The 20,056-nt window shown below is 51.3% G+C and overlaps 1 protein-coding gene across 1 annotated transcript in view; it reads left to right on the top strand.

Annotated features, from left to right (window-relative positions):
- The window catches only part of cacna2d3a (calcium channel, voltage-dependent, alpha 2/delta subunit 3a), a 1,400,547-nt gene that overhangs the window by 1,110,083 nt on the left and 270,408 nt on the right, over positions 1 to 20,056 (top strand). Inside the window, exon 28 of the mRNA XM_072472475.1 lies at positions 7,990 to 8,051. Coding sequence (XP_072328576.1) covers positions 7,990 to 8,051 — 62 coding nt within the window. The remainder of the gene's footprint in view (positions 1 to 7,989; positions 8,052 to 20,056) is intronic.

The raw sequence follows: 20,056 nt of genomic DNA, 5'->3' as shown, positions 1-20,056 counted from the left end.
AATTTTCTGTTTGTATTCTCATATTACTGTTTGTGGAACCTTACAGTGAACAGGTCAGTTGCCTCAATTCCTACATTACAACAATGACAACGCTTCAAAAGATACTTTTGTAAAGTGCTTTGGGTATCACAGTCATAAAAGAATCTTATAATCACATGTTTTGTTAACTTAAATTCTTTACAATTCCTACAATATTTTTCTCCTGCAGCTTATTTGTGGTGGTGTCAGAAGTTTGCACCTTTCTTTTCACTGTGACTTTCATTATGGTTTGCATTTTACATTTTTCTTCTGCCACTCTGGATATTTAGCCATTCTTTCCTGTTGCCTTCATCCTGTCTGTGTTAAGTTCCGCCCTGTGGGTTGGAAACCCTTTGTGGATTCACTAGAAGCCCGAATAATGCAGATGTGTTCTCTCTGAATTTTTCAGAACCTATTGCAAAAGACATATTGAGGAAATTAAAAACTTGTGAAAACAGTCTCTATAACTGTAATAGTGCTGATTGAATGGTGTTAATGGCGCCTGTTGCCAGCATTTTGGGGAGCAGTGTTAGATCTAGTCACACATCCAGCTGCCAAAGGGGTAGTTGACATTCCAATTCCACAGCATAGACATGATCAAAGGTGTTCAAATGAAAAATCCTGTCATTAAGGACCCATATTACATCACTGGAGTTTTGGCATTTGTCTTGATCGCCATATCAGAGGGCTGTATGGTCTTAAATATAAACAAATTCCACAAACATTGCCAATTTTGTAAGTCATGCAATATCTTACAGTCATCACCATTTTCCTGGCTATACGAGCCCACATAAATAAGTTGGTTAAGGCAGCCTTTAAAACAATGTACATGAAATGTCATGCAAATACATTAAGTACTCATTCATTCATACTCCTGGCAGTAATTTCTCACCTAATGTGGACTATTAGTTTGAAATGCAATATATGTTGCCTTTAAGAGACGTAAGGAACAATTCTCTTTTTGCACAGTCACTAGAACTAGGGTAAACGGATGTAATTCAGTGACTGTTTTAAAGTTTTTTTTCTTTTTTCTGCATTCGTATAATGAACTTCTATGCTCATATGTATAATGAAAACTGCCTATGGAAACTTGTCACACTGTAATTATACCTTCACACCAGTGGAGGCGATGCAGCGTCATCACTGATGGAAGGTTGTAATTACTTTGTAACAAATTTATATTGGCAATTTTCATTATGAATTGGTAATAGAAGTTTATAATGGATGAAGGCTGATAGGTAGTGTTTGTCAACATAATGTTTTAATATTTTAGAGTGTATTTGCATTGTGTGCGTAATGAATATTTAATCTTTTGCTTATCCCTCTCGGAATGCCATGAATTTCCATTATTTAGATGATGTTTGGCTGGATGGGTTTTATACAATTGATACATCTTTCTTACATCCAGCCTGACAGTGCTGCAGACTGGATATTTCTCCTGGTTGGGGGTAATTACAAGACCTCTCAAATTCAGACAATATATATTGCAGTATGTTGATTCATGCCAAACCCTGACCACAAAAGATAATCCACCCTTACAATTCTCAACACACTAAGCCACCAGCATCCAGCAAGATCCATTAAAATTCCTGTGAATGGGATACTGAATGAGAGGCAGATGTGAACCAGGCAATCTTCTTGCATGAGCCATATAACTCCCAAAGGGGTGACAAGATGAAGTTAGAAGGGGTGATTTTATTCACTTGCTCAAGATTCAAGAACAAGATTTGGAATTTGGTTCTGTCCAGTGATAGTCGCAACAAATCAATTAGGCAGCAAAACCAATGGTATGGGGGTCGTTGCAACCCCTCCCCCCCCACACACTTTTTTGTATTGAAGTTAAATTGCTGCTTTTTTCAGAAAGGGCCTTAGGTGTTGGGGGTAAAGAGTTTAATTGTACCGCACTCTGTTGGTTATGTTCTGTGCAGTGCATGAGGGGTTGTTGTGGGTTGGGGTGGGGCGTGGGGTGGCTTGGGACATTTTGGAGCGATGTTTCTCGCATTGGGTTGGGTGCGGGGTATGGCGGGAAGGGCCGGAGAGGAGGTCTGGAGAGAAGCAATGGTGGGGGGGGGGGGGTGGGGGGGGGGGGCGTGCAGGTGGTACAGGTAGAGGGGGTGTGGATGGTAGATTCTTGGGTTAGGACCTTCAGGTGGGAATTGCCATGTCAGCAAGAAATGCGAGTGAACGGAACAGAAGTAGATGGGGGCTGCGGTGGTTAGGCAGTGTGGGAGAAGGTGTAGAAGGAGGTTTGGGGGGAAGGGGATTGGGGGTGGGGCGAGGGGGGTGGACGGTGCAAGGGGCCATCTTGGATGGGCCCTATTCAGAGTGGGGTTGTGGGGGCGGAGCCTAAGGGTGATGATAGCGGACTCTAAGGGGGCGGTGAGGCGGAAGCCTCCGGTGCGATTCATGACATGGAATGTCCCTGGGCAAAATGGGCCGGTTAAGCGCTACCAGGTATCCGCGCACTTGAAAGGTTGAGAGCAGAGGTGATTTTCCTGTAGGAGACACACCTCCGGGTTAAAGATCAGGTGAGGTTGAGGAAGGGGTGGGCGGGGCAAGTGTTCCACTCGTGGTTTGTCTCGAAGTCAAGGTGGGTCGCCATACTGTTGAACAAGAAAGCGGGGTTTATGGGGGCTAGGGAGGGCTGAGACCTGGGGGGAGGTTTATGACCATGAGTGGGGTGTTAGTGGGGACTTCAGTAGTGTTGGTGAATGTCTGTGTGCCTAATTGGGACGATGCCGAATTCATGAAGAGGGTATTAGGGGCGATCCATGATTTGAACTCTCACCAGCTGATTATGGGGTGGAATTTTAAATGTGTATGAGAGCCGACAGTGGATAGGTCAAGCCCTAAGTCGATGGGAGGCCGAGATTGGCGTGAGAGCTGAGAGGGTTTATGGAGAGGACGGGGATGGTGGATCCATGGAGGTTTGGGCAACTGGGAGAGAGGGAGTACTCCTTCTTCTCGTATGTGTATAGAGTATATCCCCGGATTTATGTTTTTGTGGTGAGCCAGGCAGTGCTGTTGGGGGTGGAAGTTGTGGAATATACAGGAGTAGTGATTTCAGATCACGCCCTGCCTTATCTATATGTGAGACTCTGTTCAGGGCAGGTGCAGAGGCCGGGGTGGAGATTGGATTTGGGGCTTTTGATGGACAAGGAGTTCTGTGGGAAGGTTGGCAGTGGCGATTAAGAATTATGTTGGTCAGAAACAAAATGGGGAGGTATTGGCACATTTTGCGAGGCCTGTAAGGCAGTGGTACGAGGGGAAATTATTTTCTTCAAGGCCCATAAGGATAGGGAGGAGCATTGGCAAATGTTTGACGAGATAGTTAAGGTAGTTTGGAGGTACTCTTATGGCCGGGGGGAAGGGGGGTGGGGGGGGGGGGGGAGGAGGAGGCTGATATGGTCAGTTTTTAGATGGACTGGACTTCCCAGAGTTGGAGGAGGGGAAGAGGCAGGCGCTGGAGGAGCCATTAGGGTGAAAGGAGGTGATGGAGCACATTGGCATGATGCAGTCGGCAAGAAGCATTGCCATGAGGGCACTGCCATTAAAGGTGGCAAGGGAGCGGTTCTGGGACCTTGGGATTCAGGTAACGCGTGAGTGAGCAAATGATGCCTAGGTTTAATTTGGCGAGCTTGGTGGAGGAGCTTAAGGGGGACCTTAAAAGGTGGGATGCGCTGCACCTGACATTGGCAGGGAGTGTGCAGGTGGTGAAGATGAACATACTGCCAAGAATCCAGTTTGTGTTTCAGTCCCTCTTGATTTTCCTCCCTAAGGCCTTTTTTCGGAGGGTAGATGTGTTAATCTCGGAATTTGTGTAAGCACAGAAGGTTCCAAGGGTAAAGAGAGCTCCGCTGCAACAGCAGAGGTAGTAAGGGGGGCTGGTGTTCCCGAATTTGTTGCATTGCTATTGGACAGCGAATGTGGAGAAGGTGAGACAATGGTTGTGGTGGAGGGAGGAGGGAGGGGGGGGGGGGGGGGGGGGGGGGGGGGAGCAAGGAGCACGTGAAAAGGATCAAGCAGATTTGAGAGGGGGAGTTGGGAAGGGCGATAGATGACGACTTTGTGTGAAGTAATGCGCTGAGTGAATGCAACCTCCTCATGCACAAGGATGAGTCTTATGCAATCTAAGGTGGTGCGCAGGGTTCACGTGACTCGGTCCCAGATGAGAGGTTTTTTTTCCGGAGGTAGCGGACGGGTGCAAGAGGTGTCGGGGGGCGGGTGCGACGAACCATGCCCATATGTTCTGGAAGAGTGAGGAGTTGGGGAACGTTTGGGAGGAGGTATTCAGGGACTTAGCGAAGATTGTAGGGGTTAAGATGAAGCCGGACCCTTGTGGTGATCTTTGGGGTGTCGGAAGTGCCTGAGCTGTTGGGGGGGGGGGGGGGGGGGGGGGGAGGGGGCCAATGTCGTGGCCTTCGTCTCTCTGATTGGCCGGTGACGGAAACGTTTGAATTGGAGGTCGGCCACACCGCCAGGGGTTACGGCATGGTTGGGAGACTTGTACAAGCTTCTCAGGTAGGAGAAAATCAAATTTGCCCAAAGGGGGTCGGAGGAGGACTTCGAGGTACGGTGGAGGCCATTCATGGCTATATTTGAGGAGCTGTTTGTTGTGAGGGAGGGGCGGGTAAATGTACAAAGTGTATACTCTGTTGGATGTTTAGGTTGTGTTATTATGTTGAATATGTTTAAATAAAATATCTTCTTAAAAAGAAGGTAGCAAAATATCAGTATATTATTCAAAGTATACTCTGGTAATGACATATGGATTGTGTTCCAGTGAGCTATTACCTCCCCAGCCCCCACCAGGACAGATCCTTGGAATTAAGTATATCTTCTGATAATCACTGCCAGGGTACCGAGGGCACTGCCATGGTGACATGCTGGCAGTGCCAAGCTGCCCAGTCGGCACTGCCGTGGTCATGCCCAGGGAAGGTCTTACTCATTAGAGGGGAGTTTCAGGGTCACTAGCAGGCTGGGATGGGGGAGGCGAGGTGGTGATGTCGGCGGGGGTTGGGGGGTCCAGAAAGCGTGGGAGCCTGAAAGTTGGGGGGGGGGGGGGGTGCAGAGATTGGGGCTGCCGGTCAAAATGGCACCCAGATCTGCGAGGAACCATTCCTGTCGGTGAGCTCAACTCGACAACACAGGAAATCGACTGAAGTGCGGCCTCGGCGGTGAGAAACTTCCCAAGGCCCCAAAAAACGGCAAAGTGCTGGTGAACAGTGAGGTGAATCTCGGCGCTGCAGCTGCTGAGAAACACGCCGCCAAACGTGACCGAAACCAGACTTAGTTTCAAGTCCGCTGAATGGCTCCTGAGATCTGATTGAGGTATATAGTTGCTAAAAGGGGATTGGCAGGGTAGGCTTAGATCAGGTATTTCCAGCTGCTGGACACTCTAGAATGAGAGGTCATAGTTTTAGGCTAAGAGGTGAAAGATTTCAAACAGAAATCAGAAGGACTTACTTCACTCAAAGAGACATAGAGTCTTACAGCATGAAACCAAGCCCTTTGGCCCAACTTATCCATGCCGTCCAGATTTTACCACTAAGCTAGTCCCAATTGCCTGCATTTGGCCTATAACCCTCTATACCCATCTTACCCATATAATGGTCTAAATGCTTTTTAAAAGACAAAATTGTACTCGCCTCTACTACTGCCTCTGGCAGCTCGTTCCAGACACTCACTGCCCTCTGTGTGAAAAAATTGCCCCTCTGTATCCTTTTGTTTTTCTCCCATCTCACTGAAACCTATGCCCTCTAGTTTTAGACTCCGCTACCTTTGGGAAAAGATGTTGACTATCTACCTTATCTATGCCCCTCATTATTTTATAGACCTCTATAAGATCACCTCTAAGCCTCCTACTCTCCTGGGAAAAAATCCCAGTCTATCCAGCCTCTCCTTATAACTCAAACCATCAAGTCCTGGTAGCATCCTAGTAAATCTTTTCTGCACTCTTTCTAGTTTAATAATATCCTTTCTAGAATAGGGTGACCAGTACTGTACACAGTATTCCAAGTGTGGCCTTACTAATATCTTGTATAACTTCAGCAAGACGTCCCAACTCCTGCATTCAGTATTCTGACCAATGAAACCAAGCATTCCGAATGCCTTCTTCACCACTCTGTCCACCTATGACTTCACTTTCAAGGAGCTATGAACCTGTACTCCTAGATCTCTTAGTTCTGTAACTCTCCCCAACTCCCTATCATTAACTGAGTAGGTCCTGCCCCGATTCGTTCTACCAAAATGCATCACCTCACATTTTATCTAAATTAAACTCCATTTGCAATTCATTGGCCCACTGGCCCAATTGATCAAGATCCCGTTGCAATCCTAGATAATCTTCTTCACTGTCTACTATGCTACCAATCTTGGTGTTATCTGCAAACTTATTAACCATGCCTCCTAAATTCTCATCCAAATCATTAATAGAAATAACAAATAACAGTGGACCCAGCACTGATCCTTGAGGCACACCGCTGGTCACAACCTGCAGTTTGAAAAACACCCTCTACAACTACCCTTTGTCTTCTGTTGTCTAGCCAATTTTGTATCCAGTTGGCTACCTCACCCTGGATCCCATAAGATTTCACCTTATGCAACAACCTACCATGCGGTACCTTGTCAAAGGGTCGAGAATCTGTGGCACAGAAACGATGTCTACCCCAGCGTGCAGGGAAAGCCGGAACACTAAACAAATTTAAGGAGGCGATAGATAGGTTTTTAATTAGTAACGGGAGAAGGGTTATGGGGAGTGGGCAGGAAGGTGGAGATGAGGCCAAGATGAAATCAGCCATGATCATATTGAATGATTGAGCATGCTCGAGGGGCTGAATTGCCCACTCCTGTTCTTAGTTCCTATGTTCATATGTTTACTTCATCTTGAGTTGAACTTTCCAGAAAAGGATAAGCAGTATAGTTGGAGAGGTAAAAAGACCACAGTTCTTTATTGTTTGTCCAGCAAAATATGGATCAAAGGTTACGTTAAGGTACCCAGATTTTGAGAAGCATGTTACAAGGTTCAGAAAATGCAATGCGTTCAAATCCCTCTGATCAGAAATGGAAGTCATTATCAAGGATATAGCCGGGGCTAAATTTAAACCTTTGGCCCCAAAATGGGCACAGTAATAATCAGTTTAGCAGTGCAGAGATCCATGGGCAATTAGGCCGCCATTACACTGGTCAGAGCCATTTTTTTTGCAGCCCTGGTGGCAGTGGTCACCTGAAATGACACAGGCTTTTTTTCAGTATAAAAATGAGGCTCCTACGTAAATTGGTAAATTTCTTTACACTAATCAGAGCTTGTGGTGTGCCAACTCTGTCTGGTATCTGCAGTTCTTAAAGGGAATGCTGAGCATTCATTATTCAACAAAAAGGCAAAAAACTGCCAACTGTTCTTCTGGAGTGGGAAGGAGCAGGAATATTCCCCCTGGTTCTACAAAACAAGTGGGATCATAATTTCTCTCCTTTACCCCACTCCCAGTCACCTACCAAGCAGACTTTCCTGCGGTGCTTAGCACAAGGTGCAATCGGTAGGGTCCTACAGATATGGATCATTTTAGCTCCCCTATATTATTGTGATGAAGCCCGAGGGCAAATTTTTGCACCCCAGACCTGGGGCTGGATGCTCCGCAATGGGAGGCTCCGTTTTGCCGGCAATCCAGGGGTTTCCCGACGGCGTGGGGCTGTCCCACAAAAGCTGGTTTAACGGAGCATCCCGCCGGCGGGGTGAAACAGAAATGTGGGGCGGCGGGGCGGAGATTACAGCCCCTGAGCTCTGCGGTGCACTGCAGTTGTACACCACCAGGTTTGGGATGTTAAGAAATTCGGGCAGTTGAAAAATATTGGTGAAAATTAATGTCCACATTTTTGTCCCAAATGCACTGATCAAACAGTGCACATCATGGGGGTATTATTAAGAACAATGGACATCAGGTAGTTGAGCTTTATTCTTCTGCTTTTTAACAGCTGTAGGTATTCAGATGAAATTGGAGTTTTTCCAAAAGAAGTTCTGGACCGCAAGTCGACAGGTAAGTTACTTATTATATCAGCATTCTTCTTCACAATTTTGCTTCAAAAATATGTTGACTAATTTTCAAATGGACTGTTACTTTTATAATCTTTGTAAACTACATGTTGTCTAAAATCAGGCTACATTTGCAGCACTGTTCTTAATAGTAATGACTTTGTAATTTTCAATAGTTTCTGTATATCATAGACCCTTTAATCAGACTATTCAAATTAAAATTAATCACCAGGCGTACATCAAGTATAACAAACATATAATACTTTATTTTAAAGAATATGCACTGTAAGATATAAAGAGAAATACATAAATTTTAAAATTTGAGCCTAATGGTTCATTTAAATCTCACTATCTGGATCGCACCCAGTGAGAGTGGGAAGGGCGAGCCACGCAACACAACATCGACAGGACCGGAAGATCCCGGCGGCAGCCAATGCCGAGCTGCCCCCGCCACCGGAAAACACACCTTGGACAGGGGGACGGAAAATCCCGCCCATCATGAATAATCTACAAAAATGTTATTTTTCAAATTCTATTGATTTTTTTTAGATTTTTCCAATTAAGGGGCAATTTAGCATTGCCAATCCACCTACCCTGCACATCTTTGAGTTGTGGGGCTGAGGCCCACGCAGACACGGGGAGAATGTGCAAACTCCACACAGACAGTGACCCAGGATCTAGGATTAAACTTGGATCCTCGGCGCCGTGAAGCAGCAGTGCTAACTATCTTGCGATTCACTTTTCCCACCGGCAGTGCACACTCTCCCACAGGTCGGTGTGGGGTGGTTGACAAGCAGCGAGAAGATAGAATCCCACCGCCAACGAACGGCACGCGGCAGAGAAACACACGGCTGGGGGACCGGCAAATCTTTATTTTTCAGGGTTAGAGAGGCTGCTCAGCAGTAATTATGAATTTAGTATGTTAAAAACAAAATTACACCTCATTCCATAAGGCATAGCTTTTTCCAAGGGTTCTTATAATAACAATATTGGCAAAAAAAAGGTGGAAATTCATGTCAATTCAATTGATTTCTAAAACTTCCCTTTAATGAGGACTTCACCAGTGCACCCTTCGAGGTGCAGGGATTTAGTGATAGAAATCTCTGGCTCTCCGTGTTTGCAGATATGTAGACTCCAGAAATTGCTGTCACCTTCACAGCTGAAACTAAAGTCAGTGGTGACCATTTCATAACAACTGCAAAATCTGATCCATTAGCCTATCACAGTCACAATCAAAAAAGAGGGTATCATTATCATAATAATGTTTCATGTCTGTTTGTACAAAAATATTTCTTTATTATAATGGTTCATTTCTTAAGTGTTTATGGCCTCCCCCACACAATTTCTATATCCAGATGTGGTCCAGAGGCTGAAAAGCTTGCCTACATTTATTCTAAGATGAAATTATACAATAACAAAGCCAAATGTTCTCTTCTTTTCATGCCCTCTTAGCTTAATGTGAACAATGCAGTTTGTCACCGATTTTACAAGTGTCAAAATGCAGTGTCCCTCTTCTTCTCTCCTCAGAGATGTTGAGTACTTCTGAGATTTTCTGGGTTTATTTCAGATTTCCAGTATCTGCAGTATTTTGTTTTTGTCTGGCTGTTATAAATGCTGCTTTACCATGACCTGCACTGTTGTGTTTCAAGGGAAAAGCAATTTAAATAAAAGAGAAAGTATGGAGAGCAAAAGGCATCTAAAAGGCAGACACAGGCGCCAACCGGCGCCAAAGGGCCGCCATGGACCGATGCGAGTTGGCGCATGCGCAGAACCGTCGGCGTGTTCTGGCACAGGCGCAGAACCGCCGGCGTATTTCCTGCGCATGCGCAGGGGGTTTCTTCTCCTCGTCGGCCATGGCGGAGCCCTACAGAGGGAAAGAGTTCCCCCGCAGCACAGGCGCGCCTGCAGATCAGTGGGCCTCCGTGAGGTCTCCGGTAGACGGCCGACAAGCCAGGTCCCGCCATGTCCATTTCATGACGGCAGGACTGGCCGAAAACGGGCGGCCGCTCGGCCCATCGGGGCCCGGAGAATTGCCGGGGGGGGGGGGGGGGGGGGCGCTGCCAACGGTCCCTGACTGGCACGGAATTCTCCCACCTGGTGGAGTGGGAATGTAGAATGTGAGGGCCGGCGGGAAATCACACCATATCGTTAGGTCTTGACCAAATTAATTATGCATCTGGTGGTTTTGCGCCATATTCTGTGGCGGGATAGACATGATGGACATTATATGCGGGTGCCATATTGAACAGGTGCCCAACGTCACTGAACCAATGTTGAAGAAAGAAGATGGACCTCCTGAGAAAGAAAATAGACCTCCAGGGACACCCCGAGGCTGGAGGATGGACCTCCTCATGACCCAGAATCTGGAAGATCCACCTCTGGATGCTCTCCCCGTCCACTGTTGTGGTATCCAGGGTCCACCCCCCCCCACCCCTCACCCCCACCCCCCTGCCTGCCATTGGGCCCACCAGTGGGGACTTTGGAGAATTCTGCAGCACATCTTGCGGGGAGCACAGTGATCTTTATCCTCTCTCCAACCTCTCCTTCCGGGAACTGGGATTTAATATTCCCCATGGCACATTTTAAAACTGATTCTACCAAGTGCATCTGTAATCTGTTCCACACCGGTTCGAGAACATATTACTAATTTTCCATTTTCTCAAAACACAAAATTCTAACCTAAAACCACACACTCTTCACTTTCTATTAAACTCATCCATCCTTTCTCTAAAAACCTTTGCTGCACCTCTGGCACGAACAATAAATGCTTTTTTAACTCAATTTTCAGATTTTCATAAACAAGCTAATCTCTGGGATGTCCATCTCAAAATGTTAAACTGAGATTGCTCGTGGAGACCTTCAGCCGTGCATACCTTGCTGCAGGTAGCACCATTGATGCTTTGATATTCCAAGCCCTTATCCTCCAGCAGAAATTGTCGATCACGTTTTTGCTGAGACTACAAATCTGCTGATTTGGGGTTATTTTTCCAATTACTTGAATCTTTATTCTCTGGTTAGTGACCCTTCTGCCATCAGAAAGAGTTTCTTCTTATTTAATCAATGCTCTTCATGGTTTTGCACACCTCGATTCAATCTACCCTTAACTCCCTCTGCTCCAAGGAGAACAATCCCAGCTTTGCTCATCTCCCCACTTTCACTCAACCTCCACATCCATGGTGCCATTATAAATGTGCCTTCGGTATTTATAATGGAAATAAATTGACAGGATGTACACACAGATGTAAGTTTTTTTTAATGGATTATCTGGAACCATTCTAGTGGGTAAAGACACTCTTCAGTGTGTGACTATACCAATATAGACTGAGAGATCTTTGGTTCAAATCCCGGTTTGCCAGCACTCATGGCACCAGATCTCAGAAAGATTCACCATCTTCAGTGCGGGAATGAGAAAAATTGAGAGCCAAAATCTATATAAGAGTTGACTTCACTTTTCATAAACAAAATTAAAACCTGTGCTTGTATGTATTGGGGGTCATGTGGGACTGGAAGCCCTAATGTCATTGGCTGACAGATCCCGGGTCCTGGTTGGCTGTTGACCTCAAGCTCCGCCCTGAAGGCGGAGTATAAGAAGCCGGAGTCTTCCCCCGCAGGCCAGTTTACTATTGAGCTGCTGGGGGAACAGACACGCTTAATAAAGCCTCATCGACTTCACTCTATTTGTCTCATGGAGTCTTTGTACGCTACAATTTATTAAGCGTGCCTAAAAAGGACTATGGAGCTCAGGATCATTCCAGAATGCCTGAGGATCAGCCCCCACGCAGTGAACGTGGCAGCAGCCTTCAAACACTGGCAGACTTGCTTCGAGGCCTACCTCAGAACGGCCACCGGCCGGGTCACAGAAGACCAAAAACTGCAGGTCCTGCACTCGAGGGTGAGCACGGAGATTTTCACCCTCATTGAAGACACCGACGATTTCCAGACGGCGTTCACAGCACTCAGAAGTCTCTACGTTCACCCAGTTAACCAAATCTACGCTCGCTACCAGCTCGCGACGAGACGGCAAGCTCCCGGAGAATCGATGGACGAGTTCTACGCCGCGCTGCTGATTTTGGGACGAGCCTGCAGCTGCCCGTCGGTGAACGCAAACGAACACACGGACATGTTAATGCGCGATGCTTTTGTGGCAGGTATGCAATCCTCCCAAATCCGCCAAAGACTTCTAGAAAAAGAGTCGCTAGGACTCTCAGAGGCACGAGCCCTAGCAGCCTCCCTAGACGTGGCCACGCGTAATACCCGCGCCTACGGCCCCGACCGCGCGGCAGGCCATTGGGCCCCGTACGTACCCGTCGCGGAAAACCCCCTACCCCCCCCACCGGACACCCCACAGGCTTGCGCGGTCCAAACGCCGAGTCGCACCGGGGGCGCCCACTGTTATTTCTGTGGCCAGGCGAAACACCCCCGACAGCGCTGCCCGGCCCGCGCAGCCATCTGCAAAAGCTGCGGGAAAAAGGGCCATTATGCGGTTGTGTGCCGGTCCCGCGTGGTCGCCGCCATCCCGGGAGCACAGGGAGCCCTGCAAGCAGTCTATGCGCCCCAACCCCCCCAGCACGCCATGTACGACCCGCAGGCGCAGCCGCTCTGGGTCCCGACCACCGCGGTCCCGGGAGAACTGGGAGCCCTGCACGCCGCCTACGCTCCCCAACCCCCCTCCCCGCAGCCCACGTATGACCCGCCGCCGGCGCTACCGCTTTGGGTCCCGGCCAACACTCCCCACGGAGAGGAGGGAGTTTTTCGCGTCCCTAACGCCACCCTAACCCCCGTCCCGCGCCCCACGCCTGACCCGCCAGCGCCACCTACTTGGACCCCGACCACCGCTGTCCCCGGTGAGGGAGCTCCGCGCGGTCCTAGCACTCGCGGTCCTAGCGCTCGCGGTGAGGGAGCTCCGCGCGGTCCTAGCGCTCGCGGTCCTAGCGCTCGCGGTCCTAGCGCTCCCCAGCCCCCCCAGTACACCATGTGCGACCCGCAGACGCCGCCATTTTGGGTCCCGTCCACCACGAGGGGAGGAGGGGGCGCCGATGTGCGACCCGCAGACGCCACCATTTTGGTCCCGACCACCATGAGGGGAGGAGGGGCGCCGCCATCTTGGACCGCCCCAGACCTGTACGACGCATGGGGGCGGCCATTTTGTCCACCCCCGCCGCCATCTTGTGACCCCCCAGCCACGTGCGATGTATGGGGGCGGCCATTTTGTTCATCCCCGACACCATCTTGGACGGCAACAACGGACCCCACTCCACTACTACAACCACGGCTCGCTTCGATTACGCTCGATCAGGCTCGGCCCCGGACACTCCAGACGACGACGACAACAGTCCTAATAAACGGCCACGAGACGCCATGCCTAGTCGACTCCGGGAGCACGGAAAGCTTTATACACCCCGACATGGTAAGACGCTGTTCCTTGACCACCTATCCCAGCGCACAAAAGATTCGCCTAGCTGCAGGATCCCACTCCGTACAGATCCAGGGATTCTGCATAGTTACCCTTACGGTGCAGGGGAGGGAGTTCAAAAACTACAAACTTAACGTCCTTCCCCAACTCTGTGCCCCCACCTTGCTGGGATTAGATTTCCAATGTAATCTACAGAGCCTTACGTTCAAATTCGGCGGCCCCATACCCCCACTCACTATCTGCGGCCTCGCAACCCTCAAAGTGCAACCCCCGTCCTTGTTTGCGAACCTCACCCCGGATTGCAAACCCGTCGCCACTAGGAGCAGACGGTACAGTGCCCAGGACCGGACCTTCATTCGGTCCGAAGTCCAGCGGCTACTAAAGGAGGGCATAATCCAGGCCAGCAATAGTCCCTGGAGAGCGCAGGTGGTAGTAGTGAAGACAGGGGAGAAACAAAGGATGGTCATTGACTATAGCCAGACCATCAACAGGTACACACAACTAGACGCGTACCCTCTCCCCCGCATATCCGACATGGTCAATCGGATTGCCAAATATAAAGTCTTCTCCACCGTGGACCTCAAGTCCGCCTACCATCAGCTCCCCATCCGCCCAAGTGACCGCAAGTACACAGCCTTCGAGGCAGGCGGGCGATTATACCATTTCCTACGGGTCCCTTTTGGCGTCACAAACGGGGTCTCGGTCTTCCAACGGGAGATGGACCGAATGGTTGATCAACATGGGTTGCGGGCCACGTTCCCGTATCTCGACAATGTAACCATCTGCGGCCACGATCAGCAGGACCACGACGCCAACCTCCAGAAATTCCTCCAGACCGCCAAAGCCTTGAACCTCACGTACAACGAGGACAAGTGCGTTTTTAGCACCGACCGGCTAGCCATTCTGGGCTACATAGTACGCAATGGGATAATAGGCCCCGACCCCGAACGTATGCGCGCATTCATGGAATTTCCCCTCCCGCACTGCCCAAAAGCCCTGAAACGCTGCTTCGGGTTCTTTTCGTACTACGCCCAGTGGGTCCCCCAGTACGCAGACAAGGCCCGCCCCCTAATACAGACCACGACCTTCCCTCTGTCGACAGAGGCTTGCCAGGCCTTCAGCCGCATTAAAGCGGATATCGCAAAGGCCACGATGCGCGCCATCGACGAGTCCCTCCCCTTCCAGGTCGAGAGCGACGCCTCCGACGTAGCTCTAGCGGCCACCCTTAACCAAGCGGGCAGACCCGTGGCCTTTTTCTCCCGGACCCTCCACGCCTCAGAAATCCGCCACTCCTCAGTAGAAAAGGAAGCCCAAGCCATAGTGGAAGCTGTGCGACATTGGAGGCATTACCTGGCCGGCAGGAGATTCACTCTCCTCACTGACCAACGGTCGGTAGCCTTCATGTTCGATAATGCACACCGGGGCAAAATTAAAAATGACAAGATCTTCAGGTGGAGGATTGAGCTCTCCACCTTCAACTATGAGATCTTGTACCGTCCCGGAAAGCTGAACGAGCCGTCCGATGCCCTATCCCACGGCACATGTGCCAACGCACAAATTAACCGTCTCCAAACCCTCCACGAGGACCTCTGCCACCCGGGGGTCACTCGGTTTTACCACTTCATCAAGTCCCGCAATCTCCCATACTCTTTAGAGGAGGTCCGTACAGTCACAAGGGACTGCCACATCTGCGCGGAATGCAAGCCGCATTTTTTCAGGCCAGATGGAGCGCACCTGATTAAGGCTTCCCGCCCCTTTGAACGCCTCAGTCTCGATTTCAAAGGGCCCCTCCCCTCCACCGACCGCAACGCATATTTTCTTAATGTAGTGGACGAATACTCCCGCTTCCCTTTCGCCATTCCCTGCTCTGACATGACCGCGGCCACAGTCATTAAAGCCCTGAACAGCATCTTCACACTGTTCAGTTACCCCGCATACGTCCACAGCGACAGGGGGTCCTCTTTCATGAGTGACGAGCTGCGCCAGTTCCTGCTCAGCAAGGGCATAGCCTCAAGCAGGACGACCAGCTACAACCCCCGGGGGAACGGGCAAGTAGAAAGGGAGAACGGCACGGTCTGGAAGGCCGTCCTACTGGCCCTACGGTCCAGGGATCTCCCAGTTTCACGGTGGCAGGAGGTCCTCCCGGACGCTCTCCATTCCATCCGGTCGTTATTATGTACGAGCACTAATCAAACGCCCCACGAGCGTCTCCTTGTCTTCCCTAGGAGGTCCTCCTCTGGAACGTCGCTGCCGACCTGGCTGGCGGCCCCAGGACCCATCCTGCTCCGAAAGCATGTGCGGGCACATAAGGCGGACCCGTTGGTCGAAAGGGTTCACCTCCTCCACGCAAACCCCCAGTACGCCTACGTGGAGTACCCCGACGGCCGACAGGACACGGTCTCCCTGCAGGATCTGGCGCCCGCCGGCAACACGCACACCCCCCCGACACCATCAACCTAACCCCCCCCCTTCCTGCCACCGCCGCACCCCGCGACCGCCCCCTTCCCAGGAGGATCGGTCCCCCTCCCTTTTGCACCGACAGCTGAAACAGTACGGCTCCTGGAGGCGACAACACTGGTACAAGCACCACCACCACCGCCGGGGCCGAGGCGATCGACACGGACGACCAGACCGCCCGACCGACTCGTGGCGTCGATGTAACACAAATATGGACTGTTCACAAGAACATTTTGCTTTTCTTCCTATACCCTCTGTAAATAGTTGTAACAGGACGAAATTGTCCAATACTGTATTGCCATGTGAATGTTTTATCCTCCCAGGACCAGCCCTGTAAACCCTTACCACCATACGAAGCATCACCCCGCCGGGTTCATTTTTGACAAGGGGTGAATGTGGTAGTATGTATTGGGGGTCATGTGGGACTGGAAGCCCTAATGTCATTGGCTGACAGATCCCGGGTCCTGGTTGGCCGTTGACCTCAAGCTCCGCCCTGAAGGCGGAGTATAAGAAGCCGGAGTCTTCCCCCGCAGGCCAGTTTACTATCGAGCTGCTGGGGAACAGACACGCTTAATAAAGCCTCATCGACTTCACTCTATTCGTCTCATGGAGTCTTTGTGCGCTACAAAACCCAAGTGTAAATTGGGTTGAAGTTTTGAAATTACACTTTGTATATCCTTGCAAAACCAAAAAGCAAATCAAATTTATCATAACTAATAAGTAATCTTGAATGCACAATTACCTTGTTCTGCTCAACTGCTCCAGCTTGCATGGAAGTACTTGCATTGACCCTGAACGTACTTCCCTTGAAGCATGCACAGTTCCTCACACAGTTGGTCAGTGTATGACCATGATGCACCCTGTGTGCTTTCCCTGGTGCAACTGGGTAACATAGATGCCGTCCATGGGTTGTAGTTTGCTCGGGCCTGCTTTAGAATCTTGAATGTAATTGGGAGACCGAATAAGCTCAATTTCAGAATTATCTAGGTCAGATTTATTAAATGCTTCTTTAAGCCAGTATTAACTCACCCAGACTTTTTATTGCTTAATGGCCGACTGACAAGCAGAACTGTTCAAAAGATCCTTTGTATGAACATATGAAATTCGAGCAGAAGTCGGCCATTTGGTCCCCATGGCTACTCCACCATTCAATTTAAACATGGGCCATCTGTTTGTGTTTCAAATTCAACATTCCCATCTACCCGATAACCGTTGATTCCCTTGCCAAACAAGAATCTATCTATCTCCGCCTTAAAAATATTCAATGACCCCCCACCTCCTTCTGAAGCAGAGAGTTCCAAAGTTGCACAACCCTCTGAGAGAAAAATAAATTCTCCTCATCTCTGTCCTAAAGGGCAACCCCTAATTTTAAAACAGTGCTCCCTAGTTCTGGAGCACTCACCTACAAGAAGAAACATCCTTTCCACATCCACCTTGTCAATACTGTTCAGGATCTTATCCCATTCAGAGAAAAATGCAGAACTCAAAGTAATCCCAACATTAACCATGGTGAAAAAACAACACATGAACATGTAACACCTCCAACCATTCAAATAACAATAACACCAAAACTGTACATTTGGAGTACTGTGTACAGTTCTGGTCGCCTCATTTTAGGAAGGATGTGGAAGCTCTGGAAAAGGTGCAAAGGAGATTTACCAGGATGTTGCCTGGAATGGAAAGTAGGCCTTAACGAGGAAAGGTTGAGGGTGCTAGGCCTTTTCTCATTAGAACGGAGAAGGGTGAGGGGCGACTTGATAGAGGTTTATAAGATGATCAGGAGACTAGATAGAGTAGACAGTCAGAAACTTTTTCCCCGGGTGGAACAAACCATTACAAGGGGACATAAATTTAAGGTGAATGGTGGAAGATATAGGGGGGATGTCAGAGGTAGGCTTTTTACCCAGAGAGTAGTGGGGGCATGGAATGCACTGCCTGTGGAAGTCGTTGAGTCGGAAACATAAGGGACCTTCAAGCAGCTATTGGATAGGTACATGGATTACGGTAACATGATATAGTGTAGATTTATTTGTTCTTAAGGGCAGCGTGGTAGCATTGTGGCTAGCACAATTGCTTCACAGCTCCAGGGTCACAGGTTCGATTCCGGCTTGGGTCACTGTCTGTGCGGAGTCTGCACATCTTCCCCGTGTCTGCGTGGGTTTCCTCCGGGTGCTCCGGTTTCCTCCCACAGTCCAAAGATGTGCAGGTTAGGTGGATTGGCCATGATATATTGCCCTTAGTGTCCAAAATTGCCCTTAGTGTTGGGTGGAGGTGTTGACTTTGGATAGGGTGCTCTTTCCAAGAGCCGGTGCAGACTCAATGGGCCGAATGGCCTCCTTCTGTACTGTAAATTCAATGATAATCTATGATTAATCTAGGACAAAGGTTCGGCACAACATCGTGGGCTGAAGGGTCTGTTCTGTGCTGTATTTTTCTATGTTCTATGTACACCATTCATGTTAATTCTCCCCCAAACTATTCTTTCTCACAAAGTCATTCGCCTCCTCCAGCATTTTGAAATAGTGGGCGTCATCCCGCCCCCGCCGGTTGCCGAAGTCTCTGAAGGGAGAAAAGTCGGCGGGGCGTTAATGGCGCCGCTGCCGCGGAGAATGTCACGGGTCTGCGCAAGGCAGGTGATTTTCGGCCTGCCGATATTCTCCCTTCCGGATGGGCCGAAGTCCCGTTGACGTGATGACCGTTCACGTCGACGTAAATTAAACCTCCTTTTCATCGGCGTGACCCTGTGCTCCAGGGTCCGATGGCGTGGCCGCAGTCTGAATGCGCGAGGAGAGGTGTGTCTCGGGTTGTGTGTGTGTGTGTGTGCGGCCGGGGGGGGGGGGTGGTTAGAGTTGGCTGTGCTCCGGGGGAGTGCCGGGAGGGCGTCCGTGCCGGGGAGGGGGATGGGGGTGTCCGTGCCGGGGTGGAGGTTGGGGGGGGGTCCGTGCCGGGGAGGGGGATGGGGGGGTCCGTGCTGGGCTGGAGGTTGGGGGGGGGTCCGTGCCGGGGAGGGGGATGGGGGTGTCCGTGCCGGGGTGGAGGTTGGGGGGGGGGTCCATGCCGGGGAGGGGGATGGGGGGGGGTCCGTGCCAGGGTGGAGGTTGGGGGGAGGTCCGTGCCGGGGTGGAGGTTGGGGGGGGTGTCCGTGCCGGGGAGGGGGATGGGGGGGGGTCCGTGCCGGGGTGGAGGTTGGGGGGGGGGTCCGTGCCGGGGTGGAGGTTGGGGGGGGTCCGTGCCGGGGTGGAGGTTGGGGGGGGGTCCGTGCCGGGGAGGGGGATGGGGGGGGGTCCGTGCCGGGGTGGAGGTTGGGGGGGGGTCCGTGCCGGGGTGGAGGTTGGGGGGGGTGTCCGTGCCGGGGTGGAGGTTGTGGGGGGTGTCCGTGCCAGGTTTGGGGGGGGTCCGTGCCGGGGTGGAGGTTGGGGGGGGTCCGTGCCGGGGTGGAGGTTGGGGGTGGGTCCGTGCCGGGGTGGAGGTTGGGGGGGGTCCGTGCCGGGGAGGGGGATGGGGGGGGGTCCGTGCCGGGGTGGAGGTTGGGGGGGGGTCCGTGCCGGGGAGGGGGATGGGGGTGTCCGTGCCGGGGTGGAGGTTGGGGGGGGGTCCGTGCCGGGGAGGGGGATGGGGGGGGTCCATGCCGGGGTGGAGGTTGGGGGGGGTCCGTGCTGGGGTGGAGGTTCGGGGGGGTGTCCGTGCCGAGGAGGGGGATGAGGGGGGTCCGTGCCGGGGTGGAGGTTGGGGGGGGGGGTCCGTGCCGGGGTGGAGGTTGGGGGGGGGGTCCGTTCCGGGGAGGGGTATGGGGGGGGTCCGTGCCGGGGTGGAGGTTGGGGGGGGGGTCCGTGCCGGGGTGGAGGTTGGGGGGGGGGTCCGTGCCGGGGTGGAGGTTGGGAGGGGGTCCGTGCCGGGGTGGAGGTTGGGGGGGTCCATGCCGGGGAGGGGGATGGGGGGGGGGGGTCCATGCCGGGGTGGAGGTTGGGGGGGGTCCGTGCCAGGGAGGGGGATGGGGGTGTCCGTGCCTGGATGGAGGTTGGGGGGGGTCCGTGCCGGGGAGGGGGATGGGGGGGATCCGTGCCGGGGTGGAGGTTGGGGGGGGTCCGTGCCAGGGAGGGGGATGGGGGTGTCCGTGCCTGGGTGGAGGTTTGGTGGGG

Source organism: Scyliorhinus torazame, chromosome 13 (assembly GCF_047496885.1).
Source record: "Scyliorhinus torazame isolate Kashiwa2021f chromosome 13, sScyTor2.1, whole genome shotgun sequence".
NCBI classification, from domain to species: domain Eukaryota; kingdom Metazoa; phylum Chordata; class Chondrichthyes; order Carcharhiniformes; family Scyliorhinidae; genus Scyliorhinus; species Scyliorhinus torazame.
The sequence above is the reverse complement of the archived record's forward strand: the minus strand, read 5'-3'. Positions and strand labels throughout refer to the sequence as shown.